This window comes from Heliangelus exortis, chromosome 5, assembly GCF_036169615.1.
Source record: "Heliangelus exortis chromosome 5, bHelExo1.hap1, whole genome shotgun sequence".
In the NCBI taxonomy this organism is placed as follows: Eukaryota; Metazoa; Chordata; class Aves; order Apodiformes; family Trochilidae; genus Heliangelus; species Heliangelus exortis.
In genome coordinates this window covers 39,439,275-39,460,357 of record NC_092426.1, presented here as the reverse complement: position 1 = coordinate 39,460,357, position 21,083 = coordinate 39,439,275, and the positions used below count along the sequence as shown (strand labels likewise).

General features: G+C 42.1%; 1 protein-coding gene across 2 annotated transcripts in view; it reads left to right on the top strand.

Moving 5' to 3' along the window:
* Positions 1–21,083, top strand: part of LRP4 (LDL receptor related protein 4) — an 85,389-nt gene that overhangs the window by 23,085 nt on the left and 41,221 nt on the right. For both annotated transcript variants that reach the window (XM_071744826.1, XM_071744825.1), the window contains exon 2: positions 15,447–15,593. In XM_071744826.1, the coding sequence (XP_071600927.1) occupies positions 15,447–15,593 (147 nt within the window). The remainder of the gene's footprint in view (positions 1–15,446; positions 15,594–21,083) is intronic.

The following is a 21,083-nucleotide window of genomic DNA, read 5'->3' as shown; positions in this document are numbered from 1 at the left end:
AAATACAATTTTATTTTCTTATGTTGCTGCTGATCTGCTCTTGTTTCTCCTACAAAAAAGGTGGAAGGGGCAAGAAGGAACGAAAGAGCCTGGCGACAGGAAGAGATGAATTGCTGAAGAATGACACTGGAAGGGACTATTGTTCATTTCAGCACTGGAGCAGGAGCAGAGAGAGACGTTCACACGCCATTCTTGGGCATCCTGCTGGGCAGGCTGGGGAAGGGGCATTCCAGCTGGTCATGAGATTTGGCCAGGCAGATTGAACTGGGTTGAATAGGCTGCTCGTCGGTTTTATTATTATTATTATTTTTTCTTATAAAGAAAACCCTGATTAATTGCAATGGAACCTGATTAAAGGGAGAAGCTGAAACCCGCATGGACATTACAGACATAAAGCTGTCAGCCTACCAGCATGGGATAACTGGGCCTTAACCCTTTATGAGGCTCACTGGGGGAGGGGGATGCTCACTGGAGTCAGATTTGCCCAGTCTGTTGACATGTTTGTGTGAGAGAGGACTTCTGTCATTTGGAGGAGTTGTGTGCACAGCAGGAGACCAGTAAACAGACTGTAGCCCATGAAAGACAAGTGCCTGAAGAATGAAAATAAGGTTTTAGGGATATTTTGTCCATTGAGAGATTGCATGGGGATTTGCCCAAACTGGCAAGTAGTTGCTGGCTATACTTTAATAGTTTTGCAGAATTTAGCAGCCCTTCTCCCTATCTGTCTCTCCTTCTCTACAATCCTGAGTGTGACAATAGGACAAATCTGAGAGGACAGCTGTAAAGTTCTACGGGCTCCTTGGGAATTGTTGCAAACGAGCGTGATAGAAACATGAATATCCCTGTGGTGGATATAACATAAAAACCCGAGGTAAGTATTTTAAAGGATGCTGTAATGTGTTTGAAAACAAAGCTGTAGTTCAGCTGAACTTGGGGACTGATGTGGAGGTTGAAAGCAGACAGACAGCTTGGACATCCATTATCTCAGCAGTGATGAGGTGGAATTTCAAGACGATTAGAAACACTTTTCTATGAGTGGAAGCTCTCTTTTTTGTTATATATGTTTTATGTCAAATGTGTGAGGAAAACAGTCCATGTTTTGGTACTTTTGATTTTCTTTAAGCCATTTCTTTCCCCAGCTGATTTAGTGTCTGGACATGGCTGAATGCCCTCTGCTCGTTCTCCTGCTTCTTTGATATCATGTTTGCAGTTTGCCTCTTATGTTGAGAACCACAGATGATTTATTCAAACAGACTCTTCAAGCTTTGAAAAGGGTCCCTGTTTTGCACTGTGGGGAGATCGGAAGGCAGGGCAAACAGTCGTGCCCCCCAGCAATGTTGAGCTTGAAGTGTGACACAGTAAGGGATGGCATGTAAGTTCTCTGAGTGTGTTTTGCAGTGGCTGTATCCTGTTCTCTAACACCCTGGGCACATGTGTGCCTACTGGCTCAGAAATATTTCCGTAGGGAGGTGAAAGGCGAAGAGATACAGCTGGAGCAAACAAAGGTCCTTTGTGGGCCCTGGGAAGATGAGAGAGGGATTGCTTTTTTGCTATCTAAAGCTGCTTCTTTGTTCCAATTAACCTCTCCAAGTGAGGAGGGATTGTGGAGGCAGTAGGAGCTTTCCAAAATGAAAATTACTGATCTTCCTTTTTCTTGTCCCGTATCTCTGGTCGCTTCCATCAGAAGCTACAAATGCAGGTTGTCCCCTCAGTGGTTTGGCTTCACTGTCAGATGGCTGAGTCTTCATGCTCCACTTCTCCCTACTGGGAAAAGGAGAGGAAAAATGAAGTCAAAATGGGAGTATCTTTTATAAACTCTCTCTGCATAGAGATTTGTGTTAGATTGAACGTTTGAGTATTCAAAGGAAGGGCACTGTGCTGTCAACAATTCATCAGTAAAATGGAGAACAGCATGAACAGGCAGGATCTTGCCTGCTTTCACTGTATCCTCTTCATAAAAAGAGCTGCTCTTGCAGGCAGCTTTGTGCCACTTCCTCTGAGAACATGGGATCTGCCCAGATCCCAGCCAGGGAGACTGGAAATACCCATCTGTTCTTAGCTGACCAAGGATGTGAGTCAAGTTTCATGGTAACTCAGCATTGACATATCCAAGGAGTCAGGAATAACAGAGTTTCCTCAGATTTTTACTCTGCATTTTGGATGTGGAAAGAGGATGACAGATGAGAGTCACTGTAATTTAGAAGAAGCCAGTGAGCAAATGGAACCTAAAAAGTCTTCTTTTCACCCGTCTGAATGGTGGGCTTGGATGGGGGGGTTACTTCTGCACAAAAATCTTGCATGTTGCTCACTTCTCATGTCTTGTTTCTGTTTTTTTCTGTTTGTTTGTGCCTTCCTCCCCTTCCTCCCTGCCACCTACTAGTCCTGGTGTAGTCCTTTCCTGCAGCTCTGTTAACGTTTAACAAATTTCCCTCCAGTTCCTATGTTTCTTTTGGCTGTAGCTCAAGGCAAACTCCCCAGATCCAAAACTAATTTAGGGCTCTGAGCAACAGTAGCATTTAGATGTTGGCTTTGTGCCATCAGGCGGGCAGCCTCTTCACTGAAGAAATCTAATTCCAGTGTTTATTAGATCAACAGTGGCCTCAGGGCTGGACTTCCTTTAATGTGGCCTTTTAATAACTGTAAGGGTAATACAGGAACTTGGGACCCCCAGGAGAATCTCAGGAGCCTGGCTCTGACCTTTTTTTTTGGGGGGGGGGAGAAAGCAAGACTTGGATCTGACTTAATGTGGGTTAGGGAGCATAGGGGGGAGCAGACTGGTGAAGTGGAGCAGGAGGTGTTATTTTGACTTACCAAGCAGTGTGTGTGTAAATCCTTCCATGTTTGTACAATAGTGACTTTGATTTCCTGCAAGTTTGTTTTAAGGAGCCCTCTGGGGGAAGGAGCTAGGTAAGGCCAGGCAAATTGTGCCCCGGTTAAGAAGTGGACTGGGACCAGGTAGGATCTGCTTTAATTTCTCATTTTAGCCACAAACTCTTTGGGAAGTCACTTAGGGCTCAGGTTTCTGAGTGTAAAGAGTGCCTGTGGTGGGGAGGTATGAGTACTTTGTAATACTGAGAGTCAGGTCTAAATCTCTTTGGCCAGATGTGTAGTGACAGTTAAATGTCTAATTTTCCACTGATTTTAAATTCCTTAGGCACCAAAATACTTGTGGATCTGTGCTGCTGGGCTTCCAATTTGGGCTGAATTGAAGATGATACTTCCCAGCTTTTAAGAAGTGTTGAAATGGTGCATTAGGAAGAGAAGGGACTCTGACACTGTAGTAGTGGATGCCACACACATACCCACAGAGATGGGGGTCCATAATTGGGTTATTTTACTTTCTGTGCATCTTCCTATCCCTGCCTGGGTGCTGTTGCTATTACTGCACTGAAGGTGAAACCCAGTGGGAACAGGATGGAGCTGGCTCTGAGGGATCCTCTTGTTGAGGTTAATTTTTTTTGGGTGGTGTGAGTATGAAGCAAGAGGAAGAGTTTTGTGACCACTTTCTAAGTATTGCAAAGGAGTCTGAAGCCCCGGTGCTGTGGGAGGTGTGGATTGGTGCTTCATGAGCTGCTTAGAAAGCAAATAAAACGTGGGTGGGCTGAATGGGGCTGGTGTAGAGCCCTGCAGTAGCCCCAACGCTGACATTCTTGTTTTTCCTGTTGGTAATTCTGTTGGAAAGAACATATCCCAGCTGAGACCACAAAACACCTTTGTGTGAATCTTTGTGTTTTTGAGTGCACGTGTGTGTGTGTGGTGTATTAAAAAAAAAAAATGTTGCTGCTAAAGGTTGCTCTTTTAGTTCCAAGTGAACCCAGTTCTCTGGTAGGCTCTCTGTGGTTGTGTGGTGCCTCTCTCTTCGCTAGGCCCAATCCTGTTCTGCCAGCTCACTCTGGCCAGTTAATAATTGCCCCTTTGCTGCTCATCCTCTGAGGGCAACATAATATGTGTGGGGTTATTTTTTAGAAAACGATGTGCAGAACAACTCTCTTTGTCCCAAGATAGCTCCATTTATCTTGTGGTTTGTGCTTTTGAAGTCCTCCTGCCTGGGGGGACTGCAAAAATGATCTTCTGCCTCCTTATTGCCACAAAACCACACTGTGTATCCTACCCCTTCCCTGGAGAACTCCTCTGCTAAGCAGAGCTGTTGTGGTTGGCTTCCCAGTCTCTTGTGTGGCAGAGAGCTGGAGAGCTACAAAGCTCAGATGCTCCACCACGAACATGATGGCATCTTTATAGAAGACCAAAATAAACTCCTTAAAATGACCCTGTAAGAGAACAGTCTGTCTTGTCCAGGAGCCTGGCCTTTGCTGTGTTGTGTCATAATGATGGGAAGAATCTGACTGCTGTCCACAAAAGCCAGAATTGGCTTTTTGGGAGGCAGAGCTGTTCTCCTTGCACTGTGTGCCTGGACAGTGCAGTCCAACCAGGACATGAAGTTCCTTGAAAAGGAGGGCTTTATAATACTTGCATTTTTTATCTTGAGAAGAAGTGTATGACTGCTCATGTTGATGCCTTCTGGGACAGATCAGGGCAGTGGAAGTTGGCTTTTGTCATAGATAGGTTACATGAACAAAAGAATGTTTTGGGTTCTAGTTTTGAAGCAAATTTGGGCAGATGTTCTGAAGGGCAGAATGTCCTTACACAGATAGTCCAGTGGCTGGAGCATCTGAAAGATGAAAGACACTGGCTGATAATTTTCTGTGTGACAAACTCAGTGTATTTCAGAGATACAATGGAGGGTGAAACCTGGAAGGCCAGGTAAAATATAGCTTACAAACGTGTTGTGAGCAAGGTTATGGGTGCTTTGTAAATCCAGAGAGCACTGGACAGGCTCTGATACTGTAATTAACAAGACAATATGGTCTAATTAACAAAGACCATAAGTGGTGTGGGATAGGAAGCTAAAAGTTCAAGCAGCTTCTGAATCTAAGGGCACCAATTTCCTAGAGAAACTGTGGTAAGGAGGTGGCTGGAGAGGATCCTTTGTGTTCTGAATTTTCCTAAGTGCATTTACCAGGCTTTAATCCTTGCAACCCAGACTGAAAAATACCACTTTTAGTTGCTCATGGTTCCCTGAAGCCTCTGAGTTCTAATTTTCAAGCAAAGATGGCAGGGGTTCTTCCTCTTAGCTCTGCTCTTTTGACCACTCCATTTTCCTTCCCCACCACTCTGAGACGTCTGAGCTTCTTATAAAGCTGCAGTTCAACAGGTGCAGTTTACAGACAGTAGATTAAAGTAAATTTGCATTGACTTGGGTTTTCCCTTAATGCTTGTGACCTGTAGCTGGTTCTTCCATAGCGTTTGCCAGAGTTGGAGGCTATGACTGTTCAGGAGAATTTTTAAGCAGGAAGATGTACAGCCAGTACTCAGGGCTTGGTGCATCTTTCCCTTTGTTTCCTCGAGTTAATTTAATTGCAGAAGCAAAGGATGAGAGAAATCTAATTGCCTGTGAAGCAATGGAAAAGTTAAAAGATAGCTTATGGAACTTTAAATACCATCATTTTCTGTCCTGGAATGGGGAGAGCAAACTCCAGTGTTTGGCTGGTCCAGATCCATGTCTGTGGCTGATCTGCATGAATTTTGAGTAGAAAGATTTCTCACTGCTCACTGAGCTTTTTCTCAAGATCTGCCATGGTAGTGAAACTCACTGGCGTCTGGGAAATACCTCAGGACTACCTGTTTCTTATGGATTGTATCTTCAAAACAGCACGTTGTTGTCTGATACTGTGAAGGTCTCTTGGTAACATTTCTACTCTTGTGCAATTATTTTCTAAATTTTAGTGTCTGCTGCACTGGATGATTCATGATAGATGAGCAGCAAATTGTTCATAGCTCTTATGGGACAGGGAAGGATAGAGCTTGTTGGTGTGTGGTTTGAAAGAAAAAAAATACAGAGAAAAAAATGGAAAGTTGTGTGTCTGATGTTGCTGAGGTGACTAATTCTTGCAAAACATGGTGTAGGCTTAAGGTAGTATTTTAAAGTGTTTGTCTAGTGTGTTTGAGTCACACAGCTGCCTGCCAGGCTCTGCTGGTCCAGCTAAGTAGTCTTCTAAGCAGATGATGCCATTTCTGAGTGGTGTTATGCAGCAGCAACCTTCCTTTTATTGCTCTGTCCCATTTCTGAGTGGTATTTCTTTTAATGTGCTTGGGTGGAGTGGTCCTGCATGACAAGTGATTTGGTGCTGTGGGTGAGCACTTTGTATCTGTCCCCTGGGTTCTTTGTTGTGTGTTTCCACTGATACTGCAGTTGCAGAGGAGCTTGGAGCTATGTAAGGAAATGCCACCCCAGGCTACAATCAGCAGAGCAGGTTTCTAGATGGCATCCTTCAGATGTCACCCTGCACTTCATCATGCAGCAGGGGTGAAATGCTCCCTGTTGTAAGAAAGGAAAATTATGGAATGCCAAGGCTGAAGGGATGATTTTTTAAGTGGAGAAAAGCTTCACGAATATAGGAAATAGAATGCTGCTGTTCCTTTGGATCCAAGTTTGTATGTAGGAAAAATTAATTAGACCACAGAAAAAATGTAAATACTTGGGTTTTAAAGGATTTTGGAGAGTAAATTTTTTCCACCAAAGGCCCTGCTGTTGAGAAGCTGAATGTCAGAGATGGTTTACTGCAGCTCCTGACTTCGTGGGCTTTGTTTTACCAAGAATCTATGAAGATGAAAACAGGTACTCATATTATCTGCTCAAACATACCTAATATTTTTGAACACAGCTGCAGAGAGAACGAGGCAACCATCATCTTGAATTGGGGTCTTTTGAAAGGCTCAAAGCCCTTTCTAAAAGATCTCTGTTCCTGTTGCCATTGGACATGTTTCCTGAAGCAGGCTGATGTGTAGCTGATATGGTTTCTTGGATGGCAGCAGGGACTGTCAGGCAAGCAGAGCCTGTGGAATTTATTCTGTGGAATAAAACCTGTATTTGTGACTGCCAGCTGAGGGAGCCTATGGGACATTTGCCATCTAATGGCAAGAGAGAATGCAAAAAGCATCACAGTGTGGGCACCTTTCAATCAAAAGATCTGGAAACTACAGTTGAGGTGTTTCACAAGGTTCTTACAGAGAAGTTGTGGTGTTACCAGGAAAGAGCTGTATGGGAATCCAAAGAGAGGGCTGAGGGTAAAAGCCATTCACATTGTGCTTTCTCCTGTCTAGCCTTGCCTGATAGACTATCTCAGTTGTTTGGAAATATTTGTCATCCATCTAATATTTCTTGCCTGCCTCTGGACAGGGATTTTGGGCTGAAATGCTGATGTGTTTAACTTGCTTTGGTAGTTGAAAGGTTCCTGTTTCTATACTGGTGCTTCAAGAGTTGTTTACCATGAGCTATTTCTAGAAACAACTGAGAGGTTGCTCAGGAAACAGGGGATAATAAAAGTCCTATTTAAAAAAAGAAGAAAAAAACAAACAAAAAAAAAAGGCACAGAACTGATAGTCATTGCCTTTTGTCGGATTTTAAGAACTAAATAGGCAGCATGGAAAAAAAAATGTCATGTTGGTTCAGGCTTCAAACAGATTCAAGTGGGAGCAGTGGGCCATAACACACCTTTAATAAGCATTTTGTTGCTATAGTTAGAATATGCTCTTTAGTTTGCTTATATCATCCTCAGAGTGGAACTCCACCTTGTACCCCAGTTTTGCACAGAGAGGAAGTGGCTTTCTCCACGATGTGACACACAGGTAGCTTTTGGCCATATTGTGTTATATCACAAATGAGTGGCTATCTGATATTTTCTTATAGCTGCATGATTTCTCCAGGCATTGCTGCATCCCAGAATTTTCTTTTCTTTCAAGGATCTGTTTCCAATTGTTTTCCACCAGATGTGCTAGCTTAAAAAAAAAAAAAAAAAAGTGAATCTTAATTTTCTGCCCATAATTCTAACCTTCTAAGGTCCCTTCTGTATTAGTCCTTTTTCCTTTCTAGGGTTTGTGGAATAATATTTCCTATTTTGGTATCATTTGCAGGCTCCTTAAACATGATACTTCTCTCTCTTCCAGAGCATTAATGAAGTTATTTAATGGGACTGGATCTAATGCTGATTCCTATGATACCAAGCAGCCATCTTAACCCCTTGCAGCTTGACTTGTTGCCATTTCTCTTGTTATTTGTTTATATAATCCTTCAGCTGTTTGTGGGTTTTTTTGTTTTTTTTATCTGTGTGCTGGTACCTCAGCCAATTTAATTTAACTTGACTAGAATTTCATGGCAATAATATTGTCCCTTCAGCTATACCTTCTGCTCAATTACTCTGGATATACAGAAATACACATTAAACCTTTAACATTAATACCCTGTGCTGATGTAACAGCAACATCCCCACTTCCAGAGTAGGAAAAGTAATTTTGTAAAATGCCCTAGAAGATATGGAGTTAGGACTATTAGAGACCTCATAATCATGTTGTTTATTGTAAGATGTTCCTTTATGACTTGGAGGATATGGGAGAAGTCAGTGTAACAATTGCTTCTTGATCTTTGGGTCTCTTTATGCTCAAATCAAATCCTTCTTCAGACTTTCTTTTTCGATGGGTGTTTATATAAATGCTTTCCTATTCCCTGGGAGGAAATGTTCAGTGGGGTTGGTTGTCTCCACTTCTGTGGGAGCAGAATTGGGCCTCAGAGACCGATGTTATTTTGTTTTTGGACCTGTGTGGTGTTTCTGAAAAGACATTTTCTGTTGCAGTCTCTGCCTCATGCACACCCATCCCACCAAACACTAACACAATTTGCACTTTTTTGCAATCCTTATTTTCTTTAGGTCCTAATGAGCAGGTGCCCTATGGAATTTCTCTTCCTTATGCTTCCTGTTTCTCATGGACATATCAAGTGTACCATTTTTCAGGTCTAACCTGGATAGGTGTCCAGTTTAATATGAGAATGGAGTGGTTGTCCTTGGTAGTGTGCCCCTCCGTAGACCTTTGGTCATCCCTGTGTTTAATTGAGAACCACCTGGCTCAGGACTGAATTATCTCTGCTGCTGCAAGCTGTGAGGGGAAGCTCTAAGCCTGGGAAAGTTTCATCCTCATTTAGAGGCTGACAAAGTAGACACAATACTCACCAAAAAGCTGTAGCATCTTCCATCTCTCTGTCTTTTTTTTGCTTTTTAAAAATTTGGTTGGTTGGTTGGTTTGGTTTTTCCTTTTTTTCTTTTTTAACTTTTTTTCCTTTAACCTTACCACCAGCACACTCTTCCTCAAAAAAAAAACCAAACCAAAAACTGAAACAGTTCTGCTGAAAGCTTTGAAAATTTTTTGGGTTGCTCTTCCTAGGAAGGTTAATTTTACCCTAGGCAGGCAAAAAAAAAAAAATACTTGGAGACCATGTGGTAACGCAGTCAGAACTGTTTCAGATGCCTCCATAGTGGGAGTAAATTTAAAAAAAAAAAAGAAAAGAAAAAAAAAAGGAAAAAAAAAAAGGAAAAAAAAAAAAAAAGAAAAATGTTGGCTTTTATCGGTGCATGGTGCCCCTTCTGACATCAGCCTGTTGTGCTTTAATGTTGCCTTTGCTGTCCCTGCCAGCAGAGCTCCAGGCTTAAACAATGGTCAGCAAATCCCTCTTCTAAAGCTGGATTAACTGTACTTTCCCTTCAGTGGAAACTGCTATTTGGGTAAGAGAGAGGAATCCAAAATTTTCATTTACCCTCAAGATGGGCAAGCAAGGAAAGCTGAGCTGCTTTGCTATAAAAGTACTTTGGGAAGTGCTGGATGAAGAGGAAAGTGTATCCAGGGAACTGTGCTCAAGGCCATCTGAAATGTCTGAGGTCTCATCAAGATGTGTGTGTGCAAAATGAGCCTGGCCTGCAAGAGGGTAAGGAAAGAAAATGTTATATGATACAGGTCTTCTAACAACAGGTATGCAAGGTGTTGGAGGCTATTAAAGGCTCTGCTACAGAATTCACTGATTTTAACCCCAAATAAGCAAGTTGGATGCTCATGGGTTCATAAAATACAGAAGGAAGAAAAGAAAAGCATTGAAGATAGAACAAACTTGTAGTAACCATCAGAATATTTTGCCCTAAAATGCTTCTGGTAATAGCCTTCTACGCTTTCCCTGGGGGAGTGTGAAATCATAGCCTGATGCCTGTCACTATTAGGATTTACTTTCTCTCATTTTCCTTTTAATTCCACTATTTCTATTCCAGTTATACACTATCCTCTATTTTTCCTTCTTTGTCACTGTAACTGTCAAATATTTGCACTCTGTTTTCACACCTCTTCAATATCCACTTATGCTTTCTGCTGGGGAGATTGATATGGGAGGATTAAAACTGTGGGAGCTGTTTTTGTCATCTTTTTCATTATGTCTCTTGTAGTAATGAGGTTGCAGCCAGATACCTGCCTTTTACTGAAGGTCTTCTGAAGGGCATGAAATGCAGTGTTAGGTGCCTGTTGGTGGAGGGGAAGAAACTCAGATCCATCTATTAGTCCTGGATCCAAAGAGTGGTTGTTCCTTTCTGAGGCTTCTGATTCTGAGGTGAACAGTCTGCAACTGTAGATCATGCCAAACACTTCTGTAGTTCAGGGTTTTCTAAACCTCTTGTTGCTCTTTTCCTTGCAGTATGGAACTAGCTGGATGCTTGGTCATGGTTACCTGTGCTACCCTGTGTTACAGGTACAGGCAGACTTGCAGGATGGTGCAAGGAAATTGGTGGCTGTGAATTTAATCCTACTCCTCAAAAAAAATTAAGATTTTCTGGTTTAGGATGAAGGGAAGAACTAACAGGGTGGCATGGTGTGGAAGTGCCTCTAATCTATCCCAAACCAGGACATGTAGTTACTTCTTGGTACCTGGAAAAAAAGAAAATATGGAAAGGCAGCATGGTATTGACCAGAATTCTTGGTCAGCATCCATTTGAGGAAACTTCACCCATATTATGGGACACTGAGAAAACTCTGGTATTGTTAGAATGCTTCCAGGGCCTGGCAGAGCTGATGGACCCTGGAGAGCAGTGATCATTTCAATAGAAGAAAGACTTTTTTTTTTTTTTTTTACAGTAAGAACAATAAATTACTGGAACTACTCACCCAGGGACACACAGACTCCCTGTCTCTGGGTTTTCAAAACCCACCTCATCTACACTTTCCTTCCCATGTAAGGTTGGACCAGGTCATCTTTGGAGGTCCCTTCCAACCTGGACTGTTACATGATTCCATGTTGAAGCAACAGCCTGGAAAAGGCTGAATTGCTACAAAAATAGTGGTAAGAGCTGCCATCTGTCGTTATTTTTACTGAAAACAGAATTAGCATCTCTCCTTTTGCAAAAAAAAAAAAAAAAAAAAGTCCATGCCATCAGCACTTGAACAGTGTTTTCAGTCTTCCCTAGAAATCCACTGTCCTTATCAAAACAAATGCTACAGAGTTCAGTTTGGTAATTATTCTGTCTACTTACACTTCCTTTGTAATGTCAGTGGTTCTGTGAATATGTGGCAAATACAGGACTGTTATTTAATAGCTCTGTGACCAAATCAGGAGAATGGAGCTTTGTATATTAGGTTTTTCTTGATGGACTGTATTATTTGGCCCAATGAAAGGCTGAGAGGGGGGGGGGGGAAAAACCCAGCAGAGTAACAACTCTTCATTAAGCAACCCCTCCCACCCACCCCCCCCAAAAAAAAAATGTGCAGGAATAACAGGATGATTATTGACTTTTGTTTTTCAGTCAGAAATGACATAACTGTTTTGCCAAGTTTAGACATAAAATTACAAAGATCTGTCTTTTTTTAAGGGTGAGGAAAGGGGGTGGGAACCCACCCTCCCTCAGGAGATGTTTAATTTGTCAGATAAACATAAAGATGGGATGGTATTTGGAGGGAATCCAGAGAAACTGAGCATACCATGCTAAATTTAAGGTGATGGCAGATGTTAAGTATGAGGCCTGTGTTTAGACTGGCTTCCTGTTTTTAAAATCTGGAGGCTGTTTGTATAATACTTTGCAATGATAACTGTTTGGTTACTGGATCCTGCTGCTGTTGCATCTGGAGGGAACCAAACTCCAGACAGCAAAGATTTTTTTTTGGTTGCTTGTACCCATTGTCAAGTGAGGGAGTAGGAAAATTGAGTGGTGGTCACATCAAGACAGGCAGGGGAAGGTGCATGATGGCAGATCAGCACTTGGCAATGCATCTGTTGAGCTTTTATGTATTTTTTTGTATGTATTGTGTTGTTGAAATACCTCATAAGTGCATAAGTGAAACAATTTTTGAATACAGAGGTTTGATAAAATGTCCAAGTCTGCAGTGTGATGAGAAGTCACAGGCCAGAGGTACCTCTCATTTTTCTGGCTTCAGAAAAAGGTGCAGAAATTGATATGCTTTTTTATTTTTTTTTTTTTTGGTCCAGTTGCCTGAACAGCAAGTGCTGACTTCCATCCTGTTCCTGGACCCCTGACTAACTGGGGCTGAAATGTGATCCTGGAGCTTTATATTCCACCTTAATACATGCTTGGTTAGTCACCCATCTCACTCTCCCTATGTTTAATGAGACTGACATTAAAAAGTAAGTCTTGAGTTAAGGCTCCTCTCACCAAATGTGCTACTTCCACTTGTCTTTGAAGGAGGTGGAGAAATCATGCTTTTCATTCTTATCCTTCCTGGCCCTCTGCTGTTACAGATACAGTTACATGGTAATGTCCCTGGAGCTTTTATGCTAGAAATAATGTGCTCTCCCCACAGTGATGTGCTTTACGTGTCCTAGTGCAAGACTAGTGTAAACTGGGGTTTGTAAAATGCATAATTTAGTGACTAGGAGGTTACTTTCACCTGAAGGTCACAAACTGCAAAGCATGAGACTCACAAAGGTCACAACTTGGACTATTTGAGCAAAATACTGCAGATTGAGGTCAGTGCAAATGAGAGAGTGGTGGTAGCAGGGTCATAATGTGTCCTTCAGCTTCCAGCACTTTCTATAGCATGGTGAAAATACAAACCAGAGGTGGTTGGACATAAGAATTTTAATGAGGTTGGAAGAACAGATTCAGTAAATGTGTGTGTGTGTATATATATTTTTAATCTTAATATATGTATCTTTAAGCATGTGTTTGACAATAGAGTAGTTTAAGTTGCAGTTTGCAGATAGAGGCAGCTGCACTGATTCTGTCTCTGGTGTTGCAGAGCTCTACTTCCATGCTTGCTAGGCAGGAGCCAAATAACTTGCTTTTACTTTTTTCCACAACTCTTCTGTTTGTGCTGATTCAGAAAAAAATTATTAAATATATTCCCCTAGTTTAAGATTGGTTGCCTTGCTAGGTGATCCTTTCCTGTCGGTGAAGCAGCTCTAAGGTACAGTAAATCCTGGGCAAGATAGAGTCACCAGAGGTTTTGTATTTTTGTATTTTTTCTGGGGGTACAGAGGATGATGATGCTCGTGGTGTACTCCAGCAGGAAGGGGTATTGGAGCTTAAAGTAACTGCAACAAGTCCTTTGGAGCATTGTTGAGGATAATGGTAGAAAAATGGAAAAAAGATATTTAAATAAGTGATTTAAGAGCTTTGGAAAAAGAGATTTAAACAGCAGCTGCCTTGGATACCATATACAGCTGGTTCTGCCTTTCTAAATCTACCCTTTCTAAATCATGGTAGGGCAACACCAGGGGGTGGTTTCTCCTGAGTTTGCTGGCAGTTTGAAGGAACCTGTTGGATTTTTTTGGGGAGTTTTGTGACTCTTAGGAATTTCATTGTGTTTATTTGTAATAATTGAGTGTGTTGCACAGGTGAGGCATTACTTTTCCTTGGGGATGTCTGTGCTGCTTTTTTTGCCTTCTGACCATCCACTTGCTGTCTTTTTGAGTCAGCCTTTGGCTTGGCCATGCCTTTGAGGATCTGACCACTGCTGTTTATCTACCTTATCTTCCTCTTTCCCTTCTTACACCAGACCCTGGCCACTTGCTCTTGAGATGTATGTTTTCTACTAAACCTTTTAAAGATAACTTGTAGTGGAGGTGGGGGACTAAATAAAAGGTGATTAACACCCAACCTGTGAAGAGAGATTCCACAACCCATTTTTCCTTGGCCCAGCTGAGCAGATGGTGGATGTGGCTGGAAAACAGTTTGTAGCAAGGCCTTGGAGGCTGCCATGTAGGTATTTAATGCAGAAGAAACGTTTATTGTCATTTATTGCAGAAGAAACTTCCTATGGAATTAATTGTTCCTCAAGGAAGGGATGCATTCCCTCTACACTTAAATCTTAGCTAGCACAAGTGGATGTCTTCACTGGAGGGAATTCTCCTATTAAGAGAGCTGCAGAATAGGTAAATAAAATTTTGCAGATACTACTTTTCTCAGTTGCAATGGAAAATTAGGAAATTGAGTGGGGGGTTTTTTGTGTGTGTTTTGTTTGTTTTTGTTTTTTTTTTAACCCTTAGGTAGGTACAGCTGATGATTCATCAGAGATACACTAGATGTAACAAATGAGATTAAAACCTCAGAGTTTAGGTTTGTTTGAGTTGGAGAAAGAAGGAACCATGCATAAAGAACCCAGTTACAGATTAGCCTGAGGGGCTTGTTGACTGATAGAATAATAATTGGTTTAACAGTGGCATTGGTTATATAGATTGTCCAGATAACATCAGACAGAAGTTCAGGTATGACCTCTTTAAGAGGTGGGCTATAACCTGTTTTCTCTCAAAGCAGAGTTTTATTAAGAGAATGTGTGGGATAATATCACAAATAGTTGCATTTGCACAGGGGTCACAGTCAAGAGATGTGCAGAGTATGGTACTGGAGTTTGAGAGGGGAGAAAAGGGCTGGGAGCTCCTTAAGCTAATTTGAGGCTGGAAAGCATGGTTATTATGAGATAATATATTGACATTTGGATTGCATTTTCTCTTGGTTAGTTTGTAGAGTTAAAAATCCTGTTCTCTTGCTTTCGTAAATGTCAGTTTATGTCATTTATGTCAAATGTTCTTCTGTGACAGGACAACGTCACAGTGTAATCTCTACAGAAGAAAAAGTTTTGTTTTTTTTTTCTTTCATGAAATTTGTAAAGCAGTGACACATAAAAGGTTTGTATCTAGCAAGTTCAGGGTCTGGAGAAGACCCCAGATACTTCTTAAGCAGCATCTTTGCTATCCCTTCTGTTGTGGTGTAAGAACTCAGTGGAGCAGCAGCAACATTGTGCTCTAGGAGAAGGCTATAAAACAAAAAAGGAGTTCTGATACCAGGGGTTCCTTGCATTTGGTTGTGACTGGTGCCAAATTATTCTTCAGCTTTGAATTCCCAAGTGTCTTTTTGGCTGTTGCCTTCAAATAGCCCCATTCCAGGAAACTCCACAGGGCATGATCTCCTGTTGCAGCAGTGTGAGGGGAGTGAATGTTTTCTTTTGCAGTGGAGTGTGTGCTCATACATAGTTTGTCCACGGAGAAGAATTATGATGTCACTTTGTATTTAATGCTTTTACTGTAAAATAGGCGAATCCCTTAAATTTATTTATTTTTTTGTTCTTTCCAGGTGTTTCAAGTAGCAGTGAATGCTCCTGTGGACGTAACCATTTTACATGTGCTGTCAGTGCTTTTGGTGAATGCACCTGCATCCCTGCTCAGTGGCAGTGTGATGGAGACAATGACTGTGGGGACCACAGTGATGAAGATGGATGCAGTAAGAATACCATTCTTGGCTTGTCTTTATGAAAACTGAATTTCTTAACTTTCCCTCTGCAGCTGCTTCTCTGTTTCACAGGCATATCTTTGGTTTTGTATGGCAAATGTTTAAATCTGTAGATGGCTACTTCTGACTGACTTCAGTACTCACCGAGCCAGTGTCTGCTGACTTAAAGCACAGTGAAAGCCCAACTCTGCCTTTTGCAGCTAATTTCAGAGGGCTGTTGGATGTCACTGTTTTAGAGGGAGAGGAGGGGCAGAGAGAGGCACTTCTGTTTTTCCCACTCTTTCAGGAGTGCAATCTGTGAACTAAATTATATGATTTTGATATAAGCATTCATGAAAAATTAATAAACAGTGTGAAGAAATGTATTGAGGATATCTGCCTTTTAAGGTCACATTCTAATTTCTGCCCTATGAAGGGAGGGAAAGGTAAGCACTGTAATCCCAAGTCATTGGTTTTGGGATCTGCTGAAAGAAGTTACCTTGAAGCTTCTGCATCCTGTCAGCATCTGTGTAGCCAAGGCCAGCTCGATGAGAGCTGATAAGAAGTGTCACTCTTAGTCAGTGTAGCACAATATAGATGAATAGTGAAAAACTCCTTCCCTGGAGCCATGAGCAAGCTGTTTTCTTACATCATCTCTTTGGATTCCAGTCTGTGGTAGAACTGAAGGGAGGGGGAAAAAAAAGGCCAAATTTCTTGGAACTCGTTTCCTGAAAGTTTCCCCAGAGCTGAAGATTTAAGGCTCCTGTTAATCAATATAATTGAGGAGTTTATCTTCCTCTGTTGGATGTCTGTTCAGCTTTTCCTGGTTTCTGACCTTAACTGCTGTAAGGAAAGGAGCTTTTTTCATCTTTTGAGCTCATGGGTTGGAGAATCTCTTCTTCCTTGAGTGTGGGAGATCTCAACCCAACTTGGTGAAAAATTTGCCTTCTCACTTCTGGTTTCTTAGAATTTTGCAAAGAGTGAGCAGTGTGGAAGACACTGGGTGATAAATGGGGTATTGAAAAACAGGTAACCTGCAAACCTTTGGTTTGTTTAGTTTAGGGGTGGTTAATGAAAGGGTTATGGGGCAAGAAAATGATCTTAGCTGGAGAAATCAGATCAGGTGGAAGGAAAACCTTGATGTTTATATCAAATGAAGAAAAGTGCAAATCTGAGAACTTGAATTGCTCAAGGAAGAGGACATGAGAATCTAGGAATGAAGGAATGAAGAAATAGTATTAAAATTTCAAAAGAGCAGGAGAGAGGAGGTTGAACTCAACTGCATAGGCTGACAAAGGAGAAGTTGAGCAGGAATAAGGGACTTGGGGAGGTAAGGCATATCCAGTAACTAAACTGGTTTCTTGCTGAGCACATAGGAAGTTGGCTTGGGGTTGTTTTTGCCTTTTTTTTCATGTTCTTTTTATTTGCAGGGGTGGGAAGTTGATGAGTTGGGCTTTACGTGTTCTGTGGTATTTTTTTTTGGGGGGGGGAAGGGATTGATGTGTTTTTTGGGGGGGAAGGGGATGGTGGTTTTAAGGGGAAGTAATGGAAAGTCATGAAAGAGACAGTAACAATTGTGACAACAAATACTTATTTTTAAGGTCGACTTTTTACTTCAGCAAAATTCAGCTGAGAAGTCATGGTAAGATTTGGGGACAAGAAGGATAAAACCTTCCACAGGAACTATCAGGAGATGGTTCAAAGCTAATGAGAGTTGATTATTCACAAAGCACATACTTAGGCTGTGGATCTTGCCACAGAAAACGGATTCTGAAATTTCAGACATTCTCAGAAAGTAACTTGAAACGTTCCTGGATATAAAACCACCAAGAGCTGTTAAAGGTGTATGTGCCACCTCTTGTTCAGGAAGTCTTTATATCACAAATACAAGTGGATTTTGTCTTCTGAGGAGAAGCATTTACTTGCATGGGATGTTCTTACACTCTTCTCCTGGCCATCAGGTGTTGCATTGTCTCTTTCTTTGTGGGTTGGGTGGCAGAAACCTTTTGGTCTTGCACAGTGAAGCTGTGTTGTATCCCTAGTATTTTAAGGAAATCTGGGCAGTATGGATTTGAGTGGAAGCTGTGCAAAGTGGGGATCAATCTGTTGCTACTCAGGGGCACGGGAGGTTGGGAAGCACGTAGAGGCAGGCAACCAAGTGAGGCAGAGAATGTAGGAACTGGGTTTTTCTTCTGCCTTTTCTTCAGCTCACCATTTGTGTCAAGGCAAAGGGAGGAATAAAACTGGAGCAAACTCTAGAAAGCAGCACACGTAGGGAAACAGTGTTGAAACATTCATTCAGAATACAATTTGTGTTCATAGAATCATAGAATGGGCTGGGTTGGAAGGGACCTCAGAGATCATCAAGTCCAACTCTTGATCCACTCCAGCTGCAGTTCCCAGCCCATGGCACTGAGTGCCACATCCAGGCTCTTTGGAAATATCTCCAGGGATGGAGAATCCACCCCTTCCCTGGGCAGCCCATTCCAATGTCTGATCACCCTCTCCATAAAGAAATTCTTTCTAATGTCCAACCTAAACCTCCCCTGGCACAACTTGAGACCTCTTGTGCCCTCTTGTCTTGCTGAGAGTTGCCTGGGAAAAAAGCCCAACCCCCCCCCTGGCTCCAACCTCCTTTCAGGGAGTTGTAGAGAGTGATGAGGTCTCCCCTGAGCCTCCTCTTCTCCAGCCTCAACACCCCCAGCTCCCTCAGCCCTTCCTCACAGGACTTGTGCTGGATCCCTTCCCAGCCTCCTTGCTCTTCTCTGGACCTGCTCCAGCACCTCAGTCTCCTTCCTGAGCTGAGGGGCCCAGAACTGGACACAGGACTCAAGCTGTGGCCTCCCCAGGGCTGAGCACAGGGGCAGAATCCCTTCCCTGGACCTGCTGGCCACGCTGTTCCTGAGCCAGGCCAGGATGCCATTGGCCTTCTTGGCCACCTGGGCACTCTGCTGGCTCCACTCTTGTAGGTCTCCATAGTTCAGTGGGAGAGGTGAGCTGGAGAGGGAGAGGAGATTCAGCAGAATGGAAGGGAAGATGAAAAACTTCATTTATAGAGAGTAGAAAAGTGACTCAAGGGGAAGGACTACAGTATGAGCTGCCTTTTAAAGTGCTGCATTGTAATAGAATAAATACAAAGAGGACTACTTCTTCAGCTGACAGTCAGAAGTACTCTAAGTGCAATTTAGTGGAAAGAGAAAAGCAAAAGTTAGCAAAGGGACTGGAGAGACTATAGAAATGCACTTAGAAATGTGCATTATATATAGTGCTTAGAAAAGCACTATAGAAATGTGAAGTGTGTGGCTGTAGCACACACATGAGAGGTTGCAGCAGAGGGGCCCTAGGAACATTTAATTCCATTAAGTCTGCTGAATCTTGCTTTGAGTAGCTGCTCATGGTAAGTCCAGGTATGTGATACTACTGGTAGCTTGTGAGAACTAGATTGACTGTGCAGTGCAAGTTCATAGCAGTTGTCTGTGCTATTTCCTATCCTGCTTAGTTTTTATGGTGTTTAAGCTCTTTGCTAGAGCAGATTGCTTGCTAAAATCCCTTTTGCTTGTCACACAGGAGCCTTGTGAAGCTGTTCTCATCTGTGTGATCAGTTTTCCATTTGCTCTGTTTGATGACTGACCCAAGCATAAAAAAAGTGCAAGAGCAGGGGTGGGGTGTGAGCCCCTTGGAACAGCAACTCAAACTTTAAATCAGTGTAAGCTTCTCACAAGTCAGCACTGCTGCTTACACACAGTAGATGAGAATGGTCAGTTCCCAGATTGTCCTTCCTTCCCCTGTGATGTGCATGGAGTATTCTTGTTGGAGTGACATTTTGGACAAGGTCTCTGGTTTAAACTTGATTTATTTTTTATTTATTGATTTATACCAGGTCCGAAGTGAGTGGATTTGTTTTTAATACAAATATTAAGCTGTAGAATTGGATTGTCCTGGTGAAGTTATCCTACAAGCTTCAAATATATTAAAGGCCCAGTTAAAAAAATCAGTGAGTGACAGTGGACAGAAATGACTGACACAAGCCATCAAAATGATATCAAGCAGCAGCAATTTATTCATGAGTTTGCTTTTATACTCCTACTATCTGTCCACATACACAGACACATTCCATATTATTTCATAATTGGTCATTACAAGCTGTCCACCTGCCTAGAGCTTAAAGTGGATAGGTTAAAAGTTTCTGCTGATTCTCTAACTTACTTACAAGGTATCAAACCACTTTCTCTTTTCTGCTGGCTATGCCTCAAGGTTGAGGACTCTCCCTGAAGTCAAACTGCATGCCTGTAATTCCCACTTTATGTTCTTCAACATAAAGGCCATGTTCATAGTCTGTTGCAGGGCCCTTTGCAACCAGGAGAATAAACATGGCACTATCAACAGGACGACCAGGAAAACACACAAAATTAGAAGACCCATCTGCAATAGACTCCTTATGCACCCTGTAGCACCCCAGCAGATGGGCCAGACCAAAAAATCCTCCATCTTCTGTGGTCTTCTGTGTAGTGCCCATCAATTCCTGGATACATTGGTGGATAGACCTAGAGTTGTCATTCAAATCCATACAACACAATCCATCAAAATCCTCACAACCCTGAGCTAATAACAAAGAAATCCATAGCAGCTCAATTCTGTAAGGTGGTATTTCTAATACTATCTACATCTGTGGCTGAAGCACTTAATAGTAAGATGTTTCATTAACTCTTTTTGCCCCAAAGCATGATGTTTGTGATTCAATATTAATTTAGTTGTGGGACTTAACATACCCAGCTTTCCAATAGTTCATGGTCCTCCAACTATCCAGGAAGGTATTCCTGGCCAAGCTCTGTCCCACAAATAAGAAATAAACCTCTTGGTAACTTGATGGGGCAGAGCACATGTGATGTCCCTCACACCTCCAGTTAGACCCTTCCAGCATGCACCAAGAGGAACCATTCTGATAAATGGGGGCATTTGGGGTTAACGTTTTGTAGGCCAGAATTGTTTTATAATAAAAATGGGCACCTCCTTCTGCTGGCAATGTTCCCAATAGTCCCAATTCCTGGGGTTCCACGGAATGACATGGTAATTCAAGTCTACAAGATGTGTAATGTTTGGTGGAGCAGTAAGATTGAGCACCTTGGGTTTGTTATCATAAATGCCAAAAGGTTTTGTGGAGCCATCTGAAGGACATCCTACTAAACATGTGTGAAGGGGATCATCATAACTCCCTGCAGAAGCACAAAATTTTGTCTGAATCAAAGCATACAACAAGGTCACCAAAACTTTTTAATGCTCCAAGTAGGATGTCCTTCAAATGGTTCATGAATCCCAGTAGTGGTCTGATCCAGTTGATTGTCCCCAAAAGCTTCTGAAGATCATTTAGTGTTTGTACTGGCTGATTTACCATCACCTGCTGAGGCTGGCTGGTTTGATCTAGAATCTTCACACCAAGGCATTGCCATGGAAGTTGCTGATGAACTTTCTCAGGTGCTATTTGAAGACCATGCTTCTCTAATG